The sequence below is a fragment of the Oncorhynchus keta genome, chromosome 2, assembly GCF_023373465.1.
Source record: "Oncorhynchus keta strain PuntledgeMale-10-30-2019 chromosome 2, Oket_V2, whole genome shotgun sequence".
NCBI classification, from domain to species: domain Eukaryota; kingdom Metazoa; phylum Chordata; class Actinopteri; order Salmoniformes; family Salmonidae; genus Oncorhynchus; species Oncorhynchus keta.
In genome coordinates this window covers 30,380,276-30,399,058 of record NC_068422.1, presented here as the reverse complement: position 1 = coordinate 30,399,058, position 18,783 = coordinate 30,380,276, and the positions used below count along the sequence as shown (strand labels likewise).

General features: G+C 44.0%; 1 protein-coding gene and 1 long non-coding RNA gene across 5 annotated transcripts in view; both read left to right on the top strand.

The window, feature by feature from the left end:
- The window catches only part of LOC118361173 (tau-tubulin kinase 1-like), a 47,529-nt gene that overhangs the window by 12,570 nt on the left and 16,176 nt on the right, over positions 1 to 18,783 (top strand). For 3 of the 4 annotated variants that reach the window (XM_052475010.1, XM_052475007.1, XM_052475009.1), the window contains exons 6-12: positions 429 to 533; positions 2,933 to 2,998; positions 3,173 to 3,265; positions 3,581 to 3,706; positions 4,238 to 4,395; positions 8,585 to 8,789; positions 9,183 to 9,364. In XM_052475010.1, coding sequence (XP_052330970.1) covers positions 429 to 533; positions 2,933 to 2,998; positions 3,173 to 3,265; positions 3,581 to 3,706; positions 4,238 to 4,395; positions 8,585 to 8,789; positions 9,183 to 9,364 — 935 coding nt within the window. Of the gene's footprint in view, positions 1 to 428; positions 534 to 2,691; positions 2,757 to 2,932; positions 2,999 to 3,172; positions 3,266 to 3,580; positions 3,707 to 4,237; positions 4,396 to 8,584; positions 8,790 to 9,182; positions 9,365 to 18,783 lie in introns of those variants that run through there. The other variant, XM_052475012.1, reaches the window with a different exon arrangement.
- On the top strand, positions 18,437 to 18,764 carry LOC127910635 (uncharacterized). The gene is made up of 3 exons (XR_008075551.1): positions 18,437 to 18,504; positions 18,543 to 18,662; positions 18,711 to 18,764. It is a non-coding gene; the product is annotated as an uncharacterized LOC127910635 (long non-coding RNA).

Genomic DNA, 18,783 nt, shown 5'->3' with positions numbered 1-18,783 from the left:
TACCTCACTTGCTTTGGCAATGTTAACACATGTTTCCCATGCCAATAAAGCCCTTGAATTGAATTGAATTGAATTGAATAGAGAGAAATGGGGGTGAGATAGAGAGAGTGGGTGTGAGATAGAGAGATAGGTGTGTGTGTGTGTGTGTGTGTGTGTGTGTGTGTGTGTGTGTGTGTGTGTGTGTGTGTGTGTGTGTGTGTGTGTGTGTGTGTGTGTGTGTGTGTGTGTGTGTGTGTGTGTGTGTGTGTGTGTGTGTGTGTGTGTGTGTGTGTGTGAGAGAGATTGTGAGAGAGATTGTGTGAGAGAGAAGGTGTGAGCTAGGGTCATGTCTATACAATGACAGAGAGAAACACTGCTTTGGGCTTCACTTGTTGATATGCCTGTGATGTCCTCGACTCAACTCTGTTTTTCTGTTGTTTTTTTCCCAGTCAAACTTTGCCATGGGTCGACTCCCCTCCACCTATAGAAAGTGCTTTATGTTAGACTTTGGCCTGGCTCGCCAGTACACCAACACTACCGGAGAGGTCCGACCGGTAAGTAGCCGTGGAAGGATTTTCTTCATTTAATTTATTATGTTATGAACATAGCAAGAATATAGGACATGGGGTATAAGGTTTGCTGTTTTGGTGTTGAGTTAGGAGGGGTAGTGGCAATGTTTTTTTGCACAGGAAATGCTTGGTCCTCAGGGCACAGTGGGTAGGAGAATAGGAAAGCACAGGGCATGTGCCTTTTTGTGATGTGATTAATAGTTGGCTAGCCTGATACAGACGGATCTAGAGTTGGCTAGCCTGATACAGGCTGATGTAGAGTTGGCTAGCCTGATACAGGCTGATGGAGAGTTGGCTAGCCTGATACAGGCTGATGGAGAGTTGGCTAGCCTGATACAGGCTGATGTAGAGTTGGCTAGCCTGATACAGACGGATCTAGAGTTGGCTAGCCTGATACAGGCTGATGGAGAGTTGGCTAGCCTGATACAGGCTGATGTAGAGTTGGCTAGCCTAATACAGGCTGATGGAGAGTTGGCTAGCCTGATACAGGCTGATGGAGAGGTGGCTAGCCTGATACAGGCTGATGTAGAGTTGGCTAGCCTGATACAGACGAATCTAGAGTTGGCTAGCCTGATACAGGCTGATGTAGAGTTGGCTAGCCTGATACAGGCTGATGGAGAATTGTCTAGCCTGATACAGGCTGATGGAGAGTTGGCTAGCCTGATACAGGCTGATGGAGAGTTGGCTAGGCTGATACAGGCTGATGTAGAGTTGGCTAGGCTGATACAGGCTGATGGAGAGTTGGCTAGCCTGATACAGGCTGATGTAGAGTTGGCTAGGCTGATACAGGCTGATGTAGAGTTGGCTAGCCTGATACAGGCTGATGGAGAGTTGGCTAGCCTGATACAGGCTGATGGAGAGTTGGCTAGCCTGATACAGGCTGATGGAGAGTTGGCTAGGCTGATACAGGCTGATGGAGAGTTGGCTAGGCTGATATAGGTTGATGTAGTTGGCTAGGCTGATATAGGCAGATGGAGAGTTGGCTAGCCTGATATAGGTTGATGGAGAGTTGGCTAGCCTGATATAGGCTGATGGAGAGTTGGCTAGCCTGATATAGGTTGATGTAGTTGGCTAGGCTGATATAGGTTGATGAAGTTGGCTAGGCTGATATAGGTTGATGAAGTTGGCTAGGCTGATATAGGTTGATGAAGTTGGCTAGGCTGATATAGGTTGATGTAGTTGGCTAGGCTGATATAGGTTGATGAAGTTGGCTAGGCTGATATAGGTTGATGAAGTTGGCTAGGCTGATATAGGTTGATGAAGTTGGCTAGGCTGATACAGGCTGATGGAGAGTTGGCTAGGCTGATATAGGTTGATGAAGTTGGCTAGGCTGATATAGGTTGATGAAGTTGGCTAGCCTGATATAGGTTGATGTAGTTGGCTAGGCTGATATAGGTTGATGAAGTTGGCTAGGCTGATATAGGTTGATGAAGTTGGCTAGGCTGATATAGGTTGATGAAGTTGGCTAGCCTGATATAGGCTGATGGGCCACAGTGGAGATTCTTTCTGCGTTTCTTTTTGCTGACTCAGCCTCCACTCATCGATTAGAAGGGCGGGTCTGTACTGCAGATTTAGAACAGCAACTAGACCACACACACACACACACACACACACACACACACACACACACACACACACACACACACACACACACACACACACACACACACACACACACACACACACACACACACACACACACACACACACACACACACACACACACACATACATACACACACACACACACACACACACACACTGTTGTAAATTCTAACATGCAGTTTCTAAGGTAATATTCATAGGACTACCTGCCGAATGGAATGGGTGTTATTATCAAGGTCAAACCTGTCATCCTCCACTCTTGAGCCAAAATGGTGATGCAGATTCCAGTTATTATATCACAGATTCCAATGACTATAAGAAACTACAAATATTAGGAAGATATCACAGGAAAATGATACATTTAAATGATGCCTTATGCTTTGTAAATGCATTAGTTCATAGTTTGTTACTGTAAATTAGTGCAACATTGTTTCATATATTATGTTCACAAAGTGTTGATGTTAATAAAGCGTTTACAGTTGTTTTGCTGCAATGTGATGCTGTCCTTTTATCACCTGTGTCATTTTATGTTTTGCAGTTTTGCTGTTCCTTTTTGGCCTTTTCTGTTCGAAGCGCATGCTTGTGATCCGTCTCATCAGTAAGGTGCTTGATCCCATTTCAGTTTTTATTATCTCTCCCTGCCTGAGATATTTTCCATATCCTTCCTTGTCTCTTTTGAGTTTTTAATTGAAATACTTTATTTTTCTTTCTAATTGTCAGTGTGAAATTCTTTTAGGTTTCGTGCTGAAAAGAGAATTGACCTAATTCTATTTTTCCAGCCCAGAACTGTAGCGGGATTTCGGGGCACTGTTCGTTATGCTTCAGTAAATGCTCATAAAAACAAAGTAAGTGTCTTTTTGGGTTCGAAAAATGCAATGCACTACAAATTAATTTAGACCTGAGGGTTTTGTGTATCCTCAGTTTGTCGGGAAATCCAAAATAACTGTTGCAGGTTCAGATTCAAGTTCTAATAAGTCATGAAAATAATTAATTGATTAATTCATTCTTTAACTTCTCAGGAAATGGGTCGCCATGACGATCTATGGTCGCTATTTTACATGTTGGTAGAATTTGCAGTCGGTCAGCTACCATGGCGAAAAATAAAAGATAAGGTGAGCTACTGTCTACTGCAGTTTCAGTTATTTCCAATATTTCTGTGTCCTGGTGCAGTGGGCCCAAAGGGGTGCACATTGTTATGTTTGGCCGAGCACTACACACCTGGTTAGACTCAACTATTCATCATCAAACCTTTGATTAGTGGAATCATGTGTGTAGTGTTAGGGCAAAAACAAAAAATCCCTTCTTTGGGTCCCCAGGAACAGGATTAAGAAACCCTGCAGTAGAGAATGGTTACTGGTGTCTACTGGTGTCTTGCTGGACTCAACTGATTTCTAATGGTTTCTACTGTATCTCTTGTGTGCCACCAGGAGCAAGTGGGTCAGATTAAGGAGCGCTACGACCACAGAATGCTGCTCAAACACATGCCTTCTGAGTTCCATGTGTTCCTGGATCATGTTTTAGGCCTTGACTACTTTACCAAACCAGATTACCAGGTACGTACTGTTCACTTGAAAAAGAAAAGGAGAGCCACACACTCTAGGAGCTCAGATGCAATAATTGAATAACCTAATATCCAACGTTTCAACAGACAAGCTGTCTTCATCAGGGTATAATGACAAACACTGCAGATCACTAGTTTATATAGTGTCAAAGGACATACACAGGTGTCTGTAATCATGGCCGGGTGTGGCCTGATATCATTGGTTAATTCTTAGACATGAATACGTACTGTATACTCCCTGCAAGTGAATTCACCTTGTTAATCCCCACTGAAACTTGTTTTCCTTGCGTTCACTTTAATAGCAGAGTGAACAAGACCTGGAAGTGTGGCATTTTGAGACTAACTCCCATACCATACCCACTCTCTTAAGTGTCAGTAATAAAACTACAGTATGTCGAAACTAAACAAAAGTAAATAACTTTTACTACTTAAAGTAAAGCCTATTATTTTATAGCATTGTAGGTTTGATTGAATTCCACTTTTATACCTTACTTTTTATATTTCTCTGTGATCCTCTTTGCAGTTGCTGATGTCTGTCTTTGAGAACAGTATGAAGGAACGCATCATCACAGAGAACGAGTCTTTTGATTGGGAAAAGGGAGGGACGGATGGAGTGCCTCTGTCCACCTGCACGTCAACGCCCCCTCAACAGAACACACGACAGACCCCCGCTGTGGTCGGGTAAGGAAATCAAAATGAGCAATTTAGGTTTATTACAAACGCATCTGTCACGCCCTGACCTTAGAGAGACGTTTTATTTCTCTATTTGGTTAGGTCAGGGTGTGATGTGGGGTGGGCCTTCTATGTTTTGTTTTCTATGTTTCTTTATTTCTATGTTTTGGCCGGATATGGTTCTCAATCAGGGACAGCTGTCTATCGTTGGGAATCATACTTAGGTAGCCCTTTTTCCCTCCTTTCAGTGTGGGTAGTTATCTTTGTTAGTGGCACTTAACCCTGTAAGCTTCACGGTTGTTTTTCGTTTGTTGGCGATATTTACTCAAATAAAAGGAAAATGTACGCCCACCATGTTGCACTTTGGTCCAATTCTTATGACGGCCATGACAGTATCAAAATAAAGATGAAGAAGGCTGACATTTTACATGTCTCTAACTGATTGTGTTTTTTTTGTTAGTTTCTTTGCGTTGTTTGTAACTTATTTCTTTACTTATTTTTTACATAATGTTGCTACTACCGTCTCTTATGACCGAAAATATATTCTGGACATCAGAACTGCGATTACTCACCACGAATTGGCAGAATCCTTTTTTTCCTTTAACGAGCCCGATGAGCCCAACGCGAATGACATACTGCTTTCCCGGGAACAGGCCCAGATGCCCATCATTTGCGTAGAGAAGGCAGAGAAAAAGGGGCCGGAGGGCAGGCTGCCTTTCGAGAATTTGTAGGCGATCGAATAAACCCCCACTGCCTTCCATTCTGCTAGCAAACGTGCAGTCTTTGGAAAATAAAATCTATGACCTACGCGGAAGATTAAACTACCAATGGTACATTCAAAACTGTAAAATCTTATGCTTCCTAGAGTCGTGAGTGAATGACGACATTATCAACATACAGCTGGCTGGTTATTCGCTGTATCAGCAGGAAAGAACAGTGGCATCTGGTAAGACAAGGGGCGGCGGACTATGTATTTTTGTAAATAACAGCTGGTGCACGATATCTAACGAAGTCTCGAGGCTTTGCTTGTCTGTGGTAGAGTATCTCATGATAAGCTGTAGACGACACTATCTACCTAGAGAGTTTTCATCTGTATTTTTCTTAGCTGTCTACATACCACCACAGACTGAAGCTGGAACTAAGACCACACTCAATGAGCTGTATTCCGCCATAAGCAAACAGGAAAACATTCACCCAGAGGCGGCACTCCTAGTGGCCGCAGACTTTAATGCAGGGAAACTTAAATCTGTCTTACCAAATTTCTATCAGCATGTTAAATGTACAACCAGAGGGAAAAAAACTCTAGGCCACCTTTACTCCACACACAGAGAGGCATACAAAGCTCTCCCTCGCCCTCCATTTGGCAAATCTGACCATAATTCTATCCTCCTGGTTCCTGAATAGTGGTCAGATGAAGCAGATGCTAAGCTACAGGACTGTTTTGCTAGCACAGACTGGAATATGTTCTGCGATTCCTCCGATGGCATTGAGGAGTACACCACATCAGTCATTGGCTTCATCAGTAAATGTATTGATGATGTCGTCCCCACTGTGACCATACGTACACACCCCGACCAGAAGCCATGGATTACAGGCAACATCCACACTGAACTAATGGCTAGAGTTGCCGCTATCAAGGATCGGGACTCTAACCCGGAAGCTTATAAGAAATCCCACTATGCCCTCCGACGAACCATCAAACAGGAAAAGTGTCAATGCAGGACCAACATCAAATCGTACTACACCTGACGCTTGTCGGATGTGGCAGGGCTTGCAAACAATTACAGACTACAAGGGAAGCTCAGCCGAGACCTGCCCAGTTACACAAACCTACCAGACGAGCTAAACTACTGATATGCTCGCTTCGAGGCAAATAACACTGAAACATGCTTGAGAGCACCAGCTGTTCAGCAAGTCTGTGTGATCATGCTCTCCGCAGCCAATGTGAGTAAGACCTTTAAACAGGTCAACATTCACAAAGCCGCAAGGCCAGATAGATTACCAGGATGTGTACTGCGAGCATGCGCTGACCAACTGGCAAGTGTCTTCACTAACATTTTCAACCTCTCCCTGTCCGAGTCTGTAATATCAACAGGTTTTAAGCAGCCCACCTTAGTCCCTGTGCCCAAGAACACTAAGGCAACCTGCCTAAATGACTACCAACCCGTAGCACTCACGTCTGTAGCTATGAAGTGCTTTGAAAGGTTGGTCATTGCTCACATCAACACCATTATCCCAGAAACCCTAGACCCACTCCAATTTGCATACCGCCCAAACAGATCCACAGATGATGCAATCTCTATTGCACTCCACACTGCCCTTTCCCACCTGGACAAAAGCAACACCTTTGTGAGAATGCTATTCAGCTCAGCGTTCAACACCATAGTACCCTTGGTCCTTCTGTAGCTCAGTTGGTAGAGCATGGCGCTTGTAACGCCAGGGTAGTGGGTTCGACTCCCAGGACCACCCATACGTAGAATGTATGCACACATGACTGTAAGTCGCTTTGGATAAAAGTGTCTGCTAAATGGCATATTATTATTATTATTATATTATTATATTATTACCCTCAAAGCTCATCACTAAGCTAAGGACCCTGGGACTAAACACCTCCCTCTGCAACTGGATCCTGGACTTCCTGACGGGCCGCCTCCAGGTAGTAAGAGTGGGCAACAATACATCCGTCACACTGATCCTCAACACATCGGCCACTCAGGGGTGCGTGCTCAGTCCCCTCCTGTACTCCCTGTTCACTCATGACTGCACGGCCAGGCACGATTCCAACACCATCATTAAGTTTGCAGATGACACATCAGTGTTAGGCCTGATCACCGACAACGATGAGACAGCCAATAGGGAGGAGGTCAGAGACCTGGCCGTGTGGTGCCAGGACAACAACCTCTCCCTCAACGTCATCAAGACAAAAGAGATGATTGTGGACTACAGGAATAAGAGGACCGAGTGGAGCAGGTTGAGATCTTCAAATTCCTTGTTGTTCACATCACCAACAAACTAACATGGTCCAAGCACACCAAGACAGTCATGAAGAGGGCACAACTAAACCTATTCCCCCTCAGGAAATTAAAAAGATTTGGCATGTGTCCTCAGATCCTCAAAAGGTTCTACAGCTGCACCATCGAGAGCATCCTAACTGGTTGTATCACTGCCTGGAATGGCAACTGCTCAGCCTCCGACCGCAAGGCACTACAGAGGGTAGTGCATACGGACCAGTACATCACTGAGGCAAAGCTGCCTGCCATCCAAGACCTTAATACCAGGTGGTGTCAGAGGAAGGCCCTAAAAATGGTCAAAGACTCCAGCCACCCAAGTCATAGACTGTTCTCTCTGCTACCGCATGTCAAGCAGTACCAGAGCGCCAAGTCTAAGTCCAAGAGGCCTCTAAACAGCTTCTACCTCCAAGCCATAAGACTCCTCAACATCTAATCAAATGGCTACCCAGACTATTTGCATTGCACCCCCCCTTTTGCACCGCTGATACTCTCTGTTGTTATCATCTATGCATAGTCACTTTAATAACTCTACGTACATGTACATATTACCTCAATTACCTCAACTAACCTGTGCCCCCGCACATTGACTCTGTACCAGTACCCCCCCCCCCTGTATATAGTCTCGCTATTGTTTTTTTTCTGCTGCTCTTTAGTTACTTGTTACTTTTGATTTCTTCTTCTTATTTATAACTGTATTGTTGGTTTGGGGCTTGTAAGTAAGCATTTCACTGTAAGGTTCACTGTTGTATTCGGCACATGTGACTAATAAGATTTGATTTGAACAGTGTATCCACTACTTATCAACCAGATTAAACAGCAGAAAGGAATTCAAATGGGATCACACTTAAGAACATTTTGGACACATTAATATGAAATATTAAAACATCCAGCTAGCCAAGAGATTGTACAATTCCCATTACCTGTAGCCTAATTTACATAAAACAATCAGGAACAGATAGTCCAATGCCTTGTTGTGATAATTCATTCAGGATTAGAATGCAACTATGAGAATTTGTAGCACACTGTTTGCATTTGAAGTGGTACAGGATATTTTCGACAACACAAATCTATTTAATCGCCTGGTTGTTTTGTAAAAGAGAATGTGTTCTCAATAACTTACCTGGTTAAATAAAGGCAATCAATAAACAAATAGTAAAAATGTCTGTGTATGTTCTGTGCTTTCCCAGGGTGGTGAACGTGACTCTGATTCCTGGGGAGCTGCCGAGGGAGAACACAGATGACGTTCTACAAGATGAGCACCTGAGTGACCATGAGAATGCTCCACCTGCAGTACCGAGCAGGCCTTGCGAGGGGACACGACCCCAGGCGGAAGGCGAGGCATGGAACGACACCGACTTCAACCGCAACCAACTCAGGATCAGCATCAGCAAGGTACAGGAGGGACCATCTAATACATCCTCTGTGTGTCTCACTTTGGTGATGGCAGCACTGTAAAACATGGCCTTACATTCTTTAAATATACTCAAAGTTAGAAATAAATTAAAAGAGCTAGTTTACTTTCTTGTTGGTTTTCAATTACCATCTATTACATTCAGAGGATATAGACATACCTGGTTGTAGATAGAGCAAGAGATATATTTCAGGTGCTGTGTTTACCATGAATTTACAGTGCTCAAACATGGTAAAGCAAATAGTAACGCATTTACAGTACAATTCAAGCTGCTATATACCTAGAATTCTTATTTGAAATTAGTCAACAGAATAGGTCTAACTCTTGACAGTGCTTTCTAACAGTGGTAACCCTAGAAACCCTCATTCCCCCAGGGACAGTTGGCTGCGGAGGAGGAGCCTGCTAGAGGGGTGTTTCCTGAGGCCACTGTGGGTGGAGCTCCCCCAGAAATGACTGGTGCTCAGGTCTGCGCTCTGCGGTACCGGAGGATCAACAGCCCAGAGTCAGACCATCTGTCCGGCGCAGATGGGAGACCAGATGTCTACGATAAACGAGGGTGAGGGCTCTATAGAGTGCAGACAAGTTATAATACACTTTTGTGCAGATGTATACTTTCTGTACACCATACATGCATGAAATAGATTTTATAAAGACCTTTTTGCATCAGCACCAGCCTCAAAATCAAATCAAATCTCATTTGTCACACGCGCCGAATATAACAGGTAGACCTTACATTGAAATGCTTACTTACCAACAATGCAATTTTAAGATTATTTTTATTTTTAAAGTAAGTGATAAGAGTAACAAATAATTAAAGAGCAAACAGTAAATAACAATAGCGGAGCTATATGTAGGGCGTACCGGTATTGAGGTAATATGTACATGTAGGTATACTTATTAAAGTGACTATGCATATATAATAACACAGAGTAGCAGCGGTGTAGAAGAGGGGGGTGGGGCAATGCAAATAGTCTGGGTAGCCATTTGATTAGCTGTTCAGGAGTCTTATGGCTTGGGGGTAGAAGCTGTTTAGAAGCCTCTTGGACCTAGACTTGGCGCTCTAGTACCGCTTGCCGTGCGGAAGCAGAGAGAAGAGTCTATGACTAGGGTGGCTGGAGTCTTTGACAATTTTTAGGTCCTTCCTTTGACACCGCCTGGTATAGAGGTCCTGGGTTGCAATAATCTTGGCCCCGGTGATGTACTGGGCCGTACGCACTAGCCCCAGTAGTGCCTTGCGGCCGGAGGCCGAGCAGTTGCCATACCAGGCAGGGATGCTCTCAATGGTGCAGCTGTTAAACCTTTTGAGGATCCATGCCAAATCTTTTCAGTCTCCTGAGGTGGAATAGGTTTTGTCGTGCCCTCTTCATGACTGTCTTGGTGTGCTTGGACCATGTTAGTTTGTTGGTAATGTGGACACCAAGGAACTTGAAGCTCTCAACCTGCTCCACTACAGCCCTGTCCATGAGAATGGAGGCGTGCTCAGTCCTCCTTTTCCTGTAGTCCACAATCATCTCCTTATTGCATTGATCATGTTGATTGAGAGGTTGTTGTCCTGGCACCACACGGTCCTCCCTATTTTTTAAAGTTGTATTTTACCTTTATTTAACTAGGCAAGTCAGTTAAGAATAAATTCTTATTTTCAATGACAGCCTAGGAACAATGGGTTATCTGCCTTGTTCAGGGGGCAGAATGACAGATTTTTACCTTGTCTGCTCAGGGATTCGATCTTCCAACATTTCGGTTAATAGTCCAACGCTCTAACCACTAGGCTACCTGCCGCCCATGTGTCGGTGATCAGGCCTACCCTTTTTGTGTCATCAGCAATCTTAATGATGGTGTTGGAGTCATGCCTGGCCATGCAGTCATGGGTCAATCAATCAATCAATGTGTTTTTAAAAGCCCTTTTTACATCAGCCGATGTCACAAAGTGCTATATAGAAACTCAGCCTAAAACCTTAAACAGCAAGCAATGCAGATGTAGAAGCACGGTGGTTAAAAACAACTCCCTAGAAAGGCAGGAACCTAGAAATAAACCTAGAGAGGAACTAGGCTCTGAGGGGTGGCCAGTCCTCTTTTGGCTGTGCCGGGTGGAGATTATAACAGTACATGGTCAAGATGTTCAAATGTTCATAGATGATCAGCAAGGTCAAATAATAATAATCACAGTGGTTGTAGAGGGTGCAACAGGTCAGCACCTCAGGAGTAAATATCAGTTGGCTTTTCATAGCCGATCATTCAGAGTTAGAGACAGCAGGTGCAGTAGAGAGAGTTGAAAACATCAGGTCCGGAACAAGGTAGCACGTCTTGGGAATAGGTCAGGGTTCCATAGCCGCAGGCAGAACAGTTGAAACTGGAGCAGCAGCACGACCAGGTGGACTGGGGACAGCAAGGAGTCATCAGGCCAGGTAGTCCTGAGGCATGGTCCTAGGGCTCAGGTCCTCCAAGAGAAGAGAAAGAGAGAAAGCGAGAGAGAGAATCAGAGGGACCATACTTAAATTCACACAGGATACCGGATAAGACAGGAGAAATACTCCAGATATAACAGACTGACACTAGCCCCTGGACACATAATTTCTGGAGGCTGAGACAGGAGGGGTCTGGAGACACTGTGGCCCCGTCCTACTTTACCCCCCGGACAGGGCCAAAGCATAGCACCCACACCACTACAGGGATCTTCAACCACCAACTTACTACCCTGAGACAAGGCCGAGTAGCTCACGAAGATCTCCGCCACGGCACGAACCCGAATGGCGCCAACCCAGACAGGAAGATCACGTCAGAGATCAGCCCCCATAATAGGGTAAGAGGCAGAGAATCCCAGTGAAGAGAGAGGAACTAGCCAGGCAGAGACAGCAAAGGTGGTTCGTCGCTCCAGTGCCTTTCCGTTCACCTTCACACCCCTGGGCCAGACTACACTCAGTCATAGGACATACTGAAGAAATGAGTCTTCAATAAAGACTTAAAGGTTGAGACCAAGTCTTCGTCTCTCACATGGATAGGCAGACCATTACATAAAAACTTAGCTCTATAGGAGAAAGCCCTGCCTCCAGAAATTCTAGGGACAATAAGTAGGCCTGCGTCTTGTGACCGTAGCGTATATGTAGGTATGTACGGTAGGACCAAATAGGAAAGATAGATGGGAGCAAGCCCATGTAATGCTTTGTAGGTTAGCAGTAAAACCCTAATATGATCACATTTTTTGCCTCTAGTCAAGATTTTAGCAGCCGTGTTTAGCACAAACTGAAGTTTATTTAGTGCTTTATCCGGGTAGCCGGAGAGCAGAGCATTGCTGTAGTCTAATCTAGAAGTGCCAAAAGCATAGATTCATTTTTCTGCATAATTTTTGGGCAGAAGGTTTCTGATTTTTGCAATGTTACGTCGATGGAAAAAAGCTGTCCTTGAAACTATTTTGATATGTTCGTCAAAAGAGAGATCAGGGTTCAGAGAAACGCCAAGGTCCTTTACAGTTGTATTTGTGATGACTGTACAACCATCAAGATTAATTGTCAGATTCAACAGAAGATCTCTTTGTTTCTTGGGACCAAGAACTAGCATCTCTGTTTGTCCGAGTTTAAAAGTAAAACATTTGCACTTCCTTATGTCTGAAACGCAGGCTTCCAGGGAGGGCAATTTTGGGTCTTCACCATGTTTCATTGAAATGTACAGCTGTGTATCACAAAGGAAGTACAGGATCGGACTGAGCACGCACCCCTGAGGGCCCCCGTGTTGAGGATCAGTGTGGTAGATGTGTTGTTACCTACCCTTACCACCTGGGGGCGGCCCATCAGGAAGTCCAGGATCCAGTTGCAGAGGGAGGTGTTTAGTCCCTGGGTCCTTAGCTTAGTGATGAGCTTTGAGGGCATTATGGTGTTGAACGCTGAGCTGTAGTCAATGAATAGCATTCTCACATAGGTCTTCCTTTTGTCCAGGTGGGAAAGGGCAGTGTGGAGTGCAATAGAGATAGCATCATCTGTGGATATGTTGGTGTGGTATGCAAATTGAAGTGGGTCTAGGGTTTCTGGGATAATGGTGTTGATGTGAGCAATGACCAACCTTTCAAAGAACTTCATAGCTACAGACGTGAGTGCTACAGGTCGGTAGTCATTTAGGCAGGTTGCCTTAGTGTTCTTGGGCATAGGGACTATGGTGGTCTGCTTGAAACATGTTGGTATTACAGACTCGGACAGGGAGAGGTTGAAAATGTCAGTGACACTTGCCAGTTGGTCAGCGCATGCTCGGAGTACACGTCCTGGTAATCCGTCTGGCCCTGCGGCCTTGTGACTGTTGACCTGTTTAAAGGTCTTACTCACATCGACTGCAGAGGGCGTGTTCACACAGTCGTCTGGAACAGCTGATGCTGTCATGCATGTTTCAGTGTTACTTAACTCAAGGCGAGCATAGAAGTTATTTAGCTCGTCTGGTAGGCTCATGTCACTGTGCAGCTCTCGGCTGTGCCTCCCTTTGTAGTCTGTAATAGTTTGCATGCCCTCCCACATCCGACGAGCGTTGGAGCCGGTGTAGTACAATTCGATCTTAGTCCTGTATTGATGCTTAGCCTGTTTGATGGTTCGTCGGAGAGAATAGCAGGGTTCCTTATAAGCTTCCATGTTAGAGTCCCACTCCTTGAACGCAGCAGCTCCTTGAAAGCGGCAGCTTAAACCCCAAAGAGCAAACAATGCAGAGGCAGAAACACAGTGGCTAAGACACACCCCTGAAACGCAGGAACCTAGAAAGAAAGCTAGAGAGGAACCAGGCACAAACCAGGCACAGAAGGGTGGCCTGTCCTCTTCTGGCTGTACCGGTGGATATTTAAGAGTACATGTGACCATTAAGGCCAGATAGTTTTTTCAAAATGTTAAAACGTTCATTGATGACCAGCATGGTCAGATTAGTAACCATGATGGCTATAGAGCAGCCATGCTCAACAGGCGGTCCGGATCCGGACCCGGAATGGGGTCAATACGGACCGCAGGTCCCGACACAGAAATAAAAGAAGAGAGATGTAGTGGGAGAATGCATTAGATAACAGTACACCAGATAAGACAAGCTGACCCTAGCCCCCTGGCACATACAAGCTATTCCAGCATAACTACTGGGGACTGAGACATGGGTCAGGAGACACTGTGGCCCTGTACAACATCACCCCTGGACGGGGCCAACCAGGAAGGAATTAACCCCAACCACTCTTCCAAAGCTCAGCCCCCACACCACTTAAACCTAGAGCCATCTGACCTTTCAGCCTATAAGTACCCACTAGAGAACGTTGCCGGTCTTCCTCTTTGGCATATGCATCAGATGCATATAAATCTGCAAGATGCAGCAAAACTTATATTTGTGTAAATATAGTGCATTTGGAAAGTATTTAGACCCCTTGACTTTTTCACATTTTGTTCCCCCAAATCAATCTACACACAATACCCCATAATGACAAAGCAAAAGCAGGTTTTTAGATTTTTTTGCAAATGTATTAAAAAAAAACTGAAATATCACATTTACATAAGTATACAGATCCTTTACTCAATACTTTGTTGAAGCAACTTTGGTAGCGATTACAGCCTCGAGTCTTCTTTGGAATGACGCTACAAGCTTGCCACATCTGTATTTGGGGAGTTTCTCCCATTCTTCTCTGCAGATCCTCTCAAACTCTGTCAGGTTGGATGGGGAGCGTCACTGCACAGCTATTTTCAGGTCTCTCCAGAGATGTTCGATCGGATTCAAGTCCGGGCTCTGGCTGGGCCACTCAAGGACATTCAGACACTTGTCCCGATGCCACTCCTGCATTGTCTTGGCTGTGTGCTTAGGGGCGTTGTCCTGTTGGAAGGTGAACCTTCACCCCAGTCTGAGGTCCTCAGTGCTCTGGATCAGGTTTTCTTCAGGGATCTCTCTGTACTTTGCTCCATTCATCTTTCCCTCAATCCTAACTAGATTCCCAGTCCCTGCCGCTGTAAAACATCCCCACAGCATGATGCTGCCACCACCATGCTTCACCATAGGGATGGTGTCAGGTTTCCTCCAGAAGTGACACATGAAATTCAGGCCAAAGAGTTCAATCTTGGTTTCATCAGACCAGATATATTTTTTCTCATAGTCTGAAAGTCTGTAGATGCCTTTTGGCAAACTCCAAGCAGGCTGTCATGTGCCTTTTACTGAGGAGTGGCTTCCTTCTGGCCACTCTACCATAAAGGCCTGATTGGTGGAGTGCTGCAGAGATGGCTGTCCTTCTGGAATGTTCTCCCATCTCCACAGAGGAACTCTGGAGCTTTGTCAGAGTGACCATCGGGTTCTTGGTCACCTCCCTGACCAAGGCACTTCCCGATTGTTCAGTTTGACCAGGCGGCCAGCTCAAGGAAGAGTCTTGGTGGTTCCAAACTTCTTCCATTGAAGAATGATGGAGGCCACTGTGTTCTTGCGGACCTTCAATGCTGCAAAAATATTTTGGTATCCTTCCCCAGATCTGTGCCTCGACACAATCCTGTCTCGGAGCTGTACGGACAATTCCTTCGACCTCATGGGTTGGTTTTTACTCTTACATGCACTGTCAATTGTGGGACCTTATATACTCAGGTGTGTGTCTTTCCAAATCATGTCCAATCAATTGAATTTATCGCAGTTGGACTCCAATCAAGTTATAGAAACATCTCAAGGATGATCAATGGAAACAGGATGAATCGGAGCTTAATTTCGATTCTCTTAGCAAAGGGTCTGAATACATATTTAAATAAGGTATTTCTGTTTAGTTTTTTAATACATTTGCCCCCAAAAATGAAAAACCTGTTTTCGCTTTGTGATTATGGGGTATTGTGTGTAGATTGAAGATTATATATTTTTTTTTAAGTCAAGGGGTCTGAATACTTTTCAAATGCACTGTTTATAAAAAAATATATATATAAAAAAAATAACAATAGTTATTTGTTTAGATAGAGTCATGGATATGTTTTGTGTAAGTCTACAAAGTCCTAGAAAAAACGTAGGCCTATAGCCTATTTTAGTTTCTCTTACAATAAAAACATTACAGTGTAATCAATTTGATCGGCTTTATTTGCAGATTCGATTATTAATAGAGTTATAGTAATAGAGTTATAGTAATAGAGTTATAGTAATAGAGTTATAGTAATAGAGTTATAGTAATTCATAAAGTCCAGTTACAGCTGGACTTTAATAAAAATACAACTAGCCAGGTGCACAGGTGAAATGATTTACTTTATTCCTGAACAAAAGCACCAGTGCATAAACAACTAAAATATGAATAAATAAATAGCATATTTTAAGTTTATTATGCTACTAGTTTTTGCTTAGAAGCCAGATCAATGCTTCCGTGCGAATGCATGGACAGCATGGATATTCTTGGAAAAAGTGAAATTTGGAAATAGAGCTGGAACTCTTGAATTATGAGTTATTTGACAAAGGTATGTGTAATAGAAACTGCAGAATATTCTCTTTCTAACATGCTGACCACACCGCTCACTCACGTAGCGTGCGTGAGCATGGCAAAATAAAATGTACACATATATGTTATTCAATCTTTGCACTCACACTGCTCGCGTGCGTCAATGAGCATCTGCGTAGCCAGGCGCTAAAATAGAACTTGGTTTTATTTGTGACGCTTGACGCGCTGAAAGTCCCGGCTCTCCCATCTCCTCCTTGGTTTTTAGAAGCATATAGCCACGTGGGTGATTGAAAGATAACTGAGGTCCACACTCCAGTCCAGAGTTGGTAGTACAGTTGTAATCCACCTTAAAGTTTTTTGCCAACCGCAATATAAAGACCAAAGAAGAAGAAGCCTGAAGGAGGATAGATTACTAGAATAAAACTTCCCCTTTATTCTGTGGATTAATTGTTGGAGAAGAGGACCTTGTGCATTTCAGGTAAAATAACAACCCAATGTTTATATCCCAAAAGAAATTACCTAGCAACAGCAAGCTAGCCAGCTAAATTTCCATAAATGTTTAATGCTTTTCGACCTCTCCCCAAATAATATAGTTGGTTGAGTTCATTTTTTATATTTCAACTTGTGTGTCCTGATCGCGTCTGGTGTGGGTGAACAAAATCAATATGCGCGCGATGTCCGTGGGCGGTCTGATCAGCATGTAATACTAAATAGAAATCACAATGTTTTACCTGCATGTGACTCTGAAGGAGGATTTGATTAAGTGATGCTCCTTTACATGCATCTGTTAATTACAAGATGTGCCCATCTCTTAATGTACAATTTAACAACTGATAGGCCTAATATTGTCACTCATTACATTATTGTCAATATAATCTTGTCTATAGGTTAAGTCTTATTATGTGTGAAATTAGCTTCGGCATAGTTTTGGTATAGTTTAGGTGTAGTGTTGATGTGCAGGCTGACTGGCATCGTTTCTTTCCCGCTCATCAAGTTGGATACAGTCAAGGATATGTTTTTCATTATTCTAAAGTCCCAAAGCAGCACACAGCATGTTTTCGTTTCCCCTACAATACATTTGATTAGTAATAGAGTATGTCAAATGTAAAAGAGAATGGTATCAACCCGCAAGGCGTGCGGTCAAATTATTAACATGAGCGCCAACATAGATAAATAAGCATAACACAAACTCATCGTTACACTATTGTTGTTTTAAATTAAAACGCCCTGTTCACCCTCCTTATCATTCAGTTAGGCCTAATTCAGATTCAGTTGTGAAATAAGGTGCACAATTAAATCGCCCATTCATCAGTTTGGTCATTCATACAGTGAGGAAAGAGAAGCATTAGCATCTGGCTGGGTACCAGCGTCTTACAGCACATGGTCTTGGCGGATTGAGTTAGGAATAGGTGTGGTCAGCATGTTAGGAATAGGTGTGGTCAGCATGTTAGGAATAGGTGTGGTCAGCATGTTAGGAATAGGTGTGGTCAGCATGTTAGGAATAGGTGTGGTCAGCATGTTAGGAATAGGTGTGGTCAGCATGTTAGGAATAGGTGTGGTCAGCATGTTAGGAATAGGTGTGGTCAGCATGTTAGGAATAGGTGTGGTCAGCATGTTAGGAATAGGTGTGGTCAGCATGTTAGGAATAGGTGTGGTCAGCATGTTAGGAATAGGTGTGGTCAGCATGTTAGGAATAGGTGTGGTCAGCATGTTAGGAATAGGTGTGGTCAGCATGTTAGGAATAGGTGTGGTCAGCATGTTAGGAATAGGTGTGGTCAGCATGTTAGGAATAGGTGTGGTCAGCATGTTAGGAATAGGTGTGGTCAGCATGTTAGGAATAGGTGTGGTCAGCATGTTAGGAATAGGTGTGGTCAGCATGTTAGGAATAGGTGTGGTCAGCATGTTAGGAATAGGTGTGGTCAGCATGTTAGGAATAGGTGTGGTCAGCATGTTAGGAATAGGTGTGGTCAGCATGTTAGGAATAGGTGTGGTCAGCATGTTAGGAATGTTAGGAATAGGTGTGTCAGCATGTTAGGAATAGGTGTGGTCAGCATGTTAGGAATAGGTGTGGTCAGCATGTTAGGAATAGGTGTGGTCAGCATGTTAGGAATAGGTGTGGTCAGCATGTTAGGAATAGGTGTGGTCAATGTTAGGAATAGGTGTGGTCAGCATGTGGTCAGCATGATAGGAATAGGTGTGGTCAGCATGTTAGGAATAGGTCAGCATGTTAGGAATAGGTGTGGTCAGCATGTTAGGAATAGGTGTGGTCAGCATGTTAGGAATAGGTGTGGTCAGCATGATAGGAATAGGTGTGGTCAGCATGATGTGGTCAGCATGATAGGAATAGGTGTGGTCAGCATGATAGGAATAGGTGTGGTCAGCATGTTAGGAATAGGTGTGGTCAGCATGATAGGAATAGGTGTGGTCAGCATGTTAGGAATAGGTGTGGTCAGCATGTTAGGAATAGGTGTGGTCAGCATGTTAGGAATAGGTGTGGTCAGCATGATAGGAATAGGTATGGTCAGCATGTTAGGAATAGGTGTGGTCAGCATGTTAGGAATAGGTGTGGTAAAACAGGTAAAAAGGCT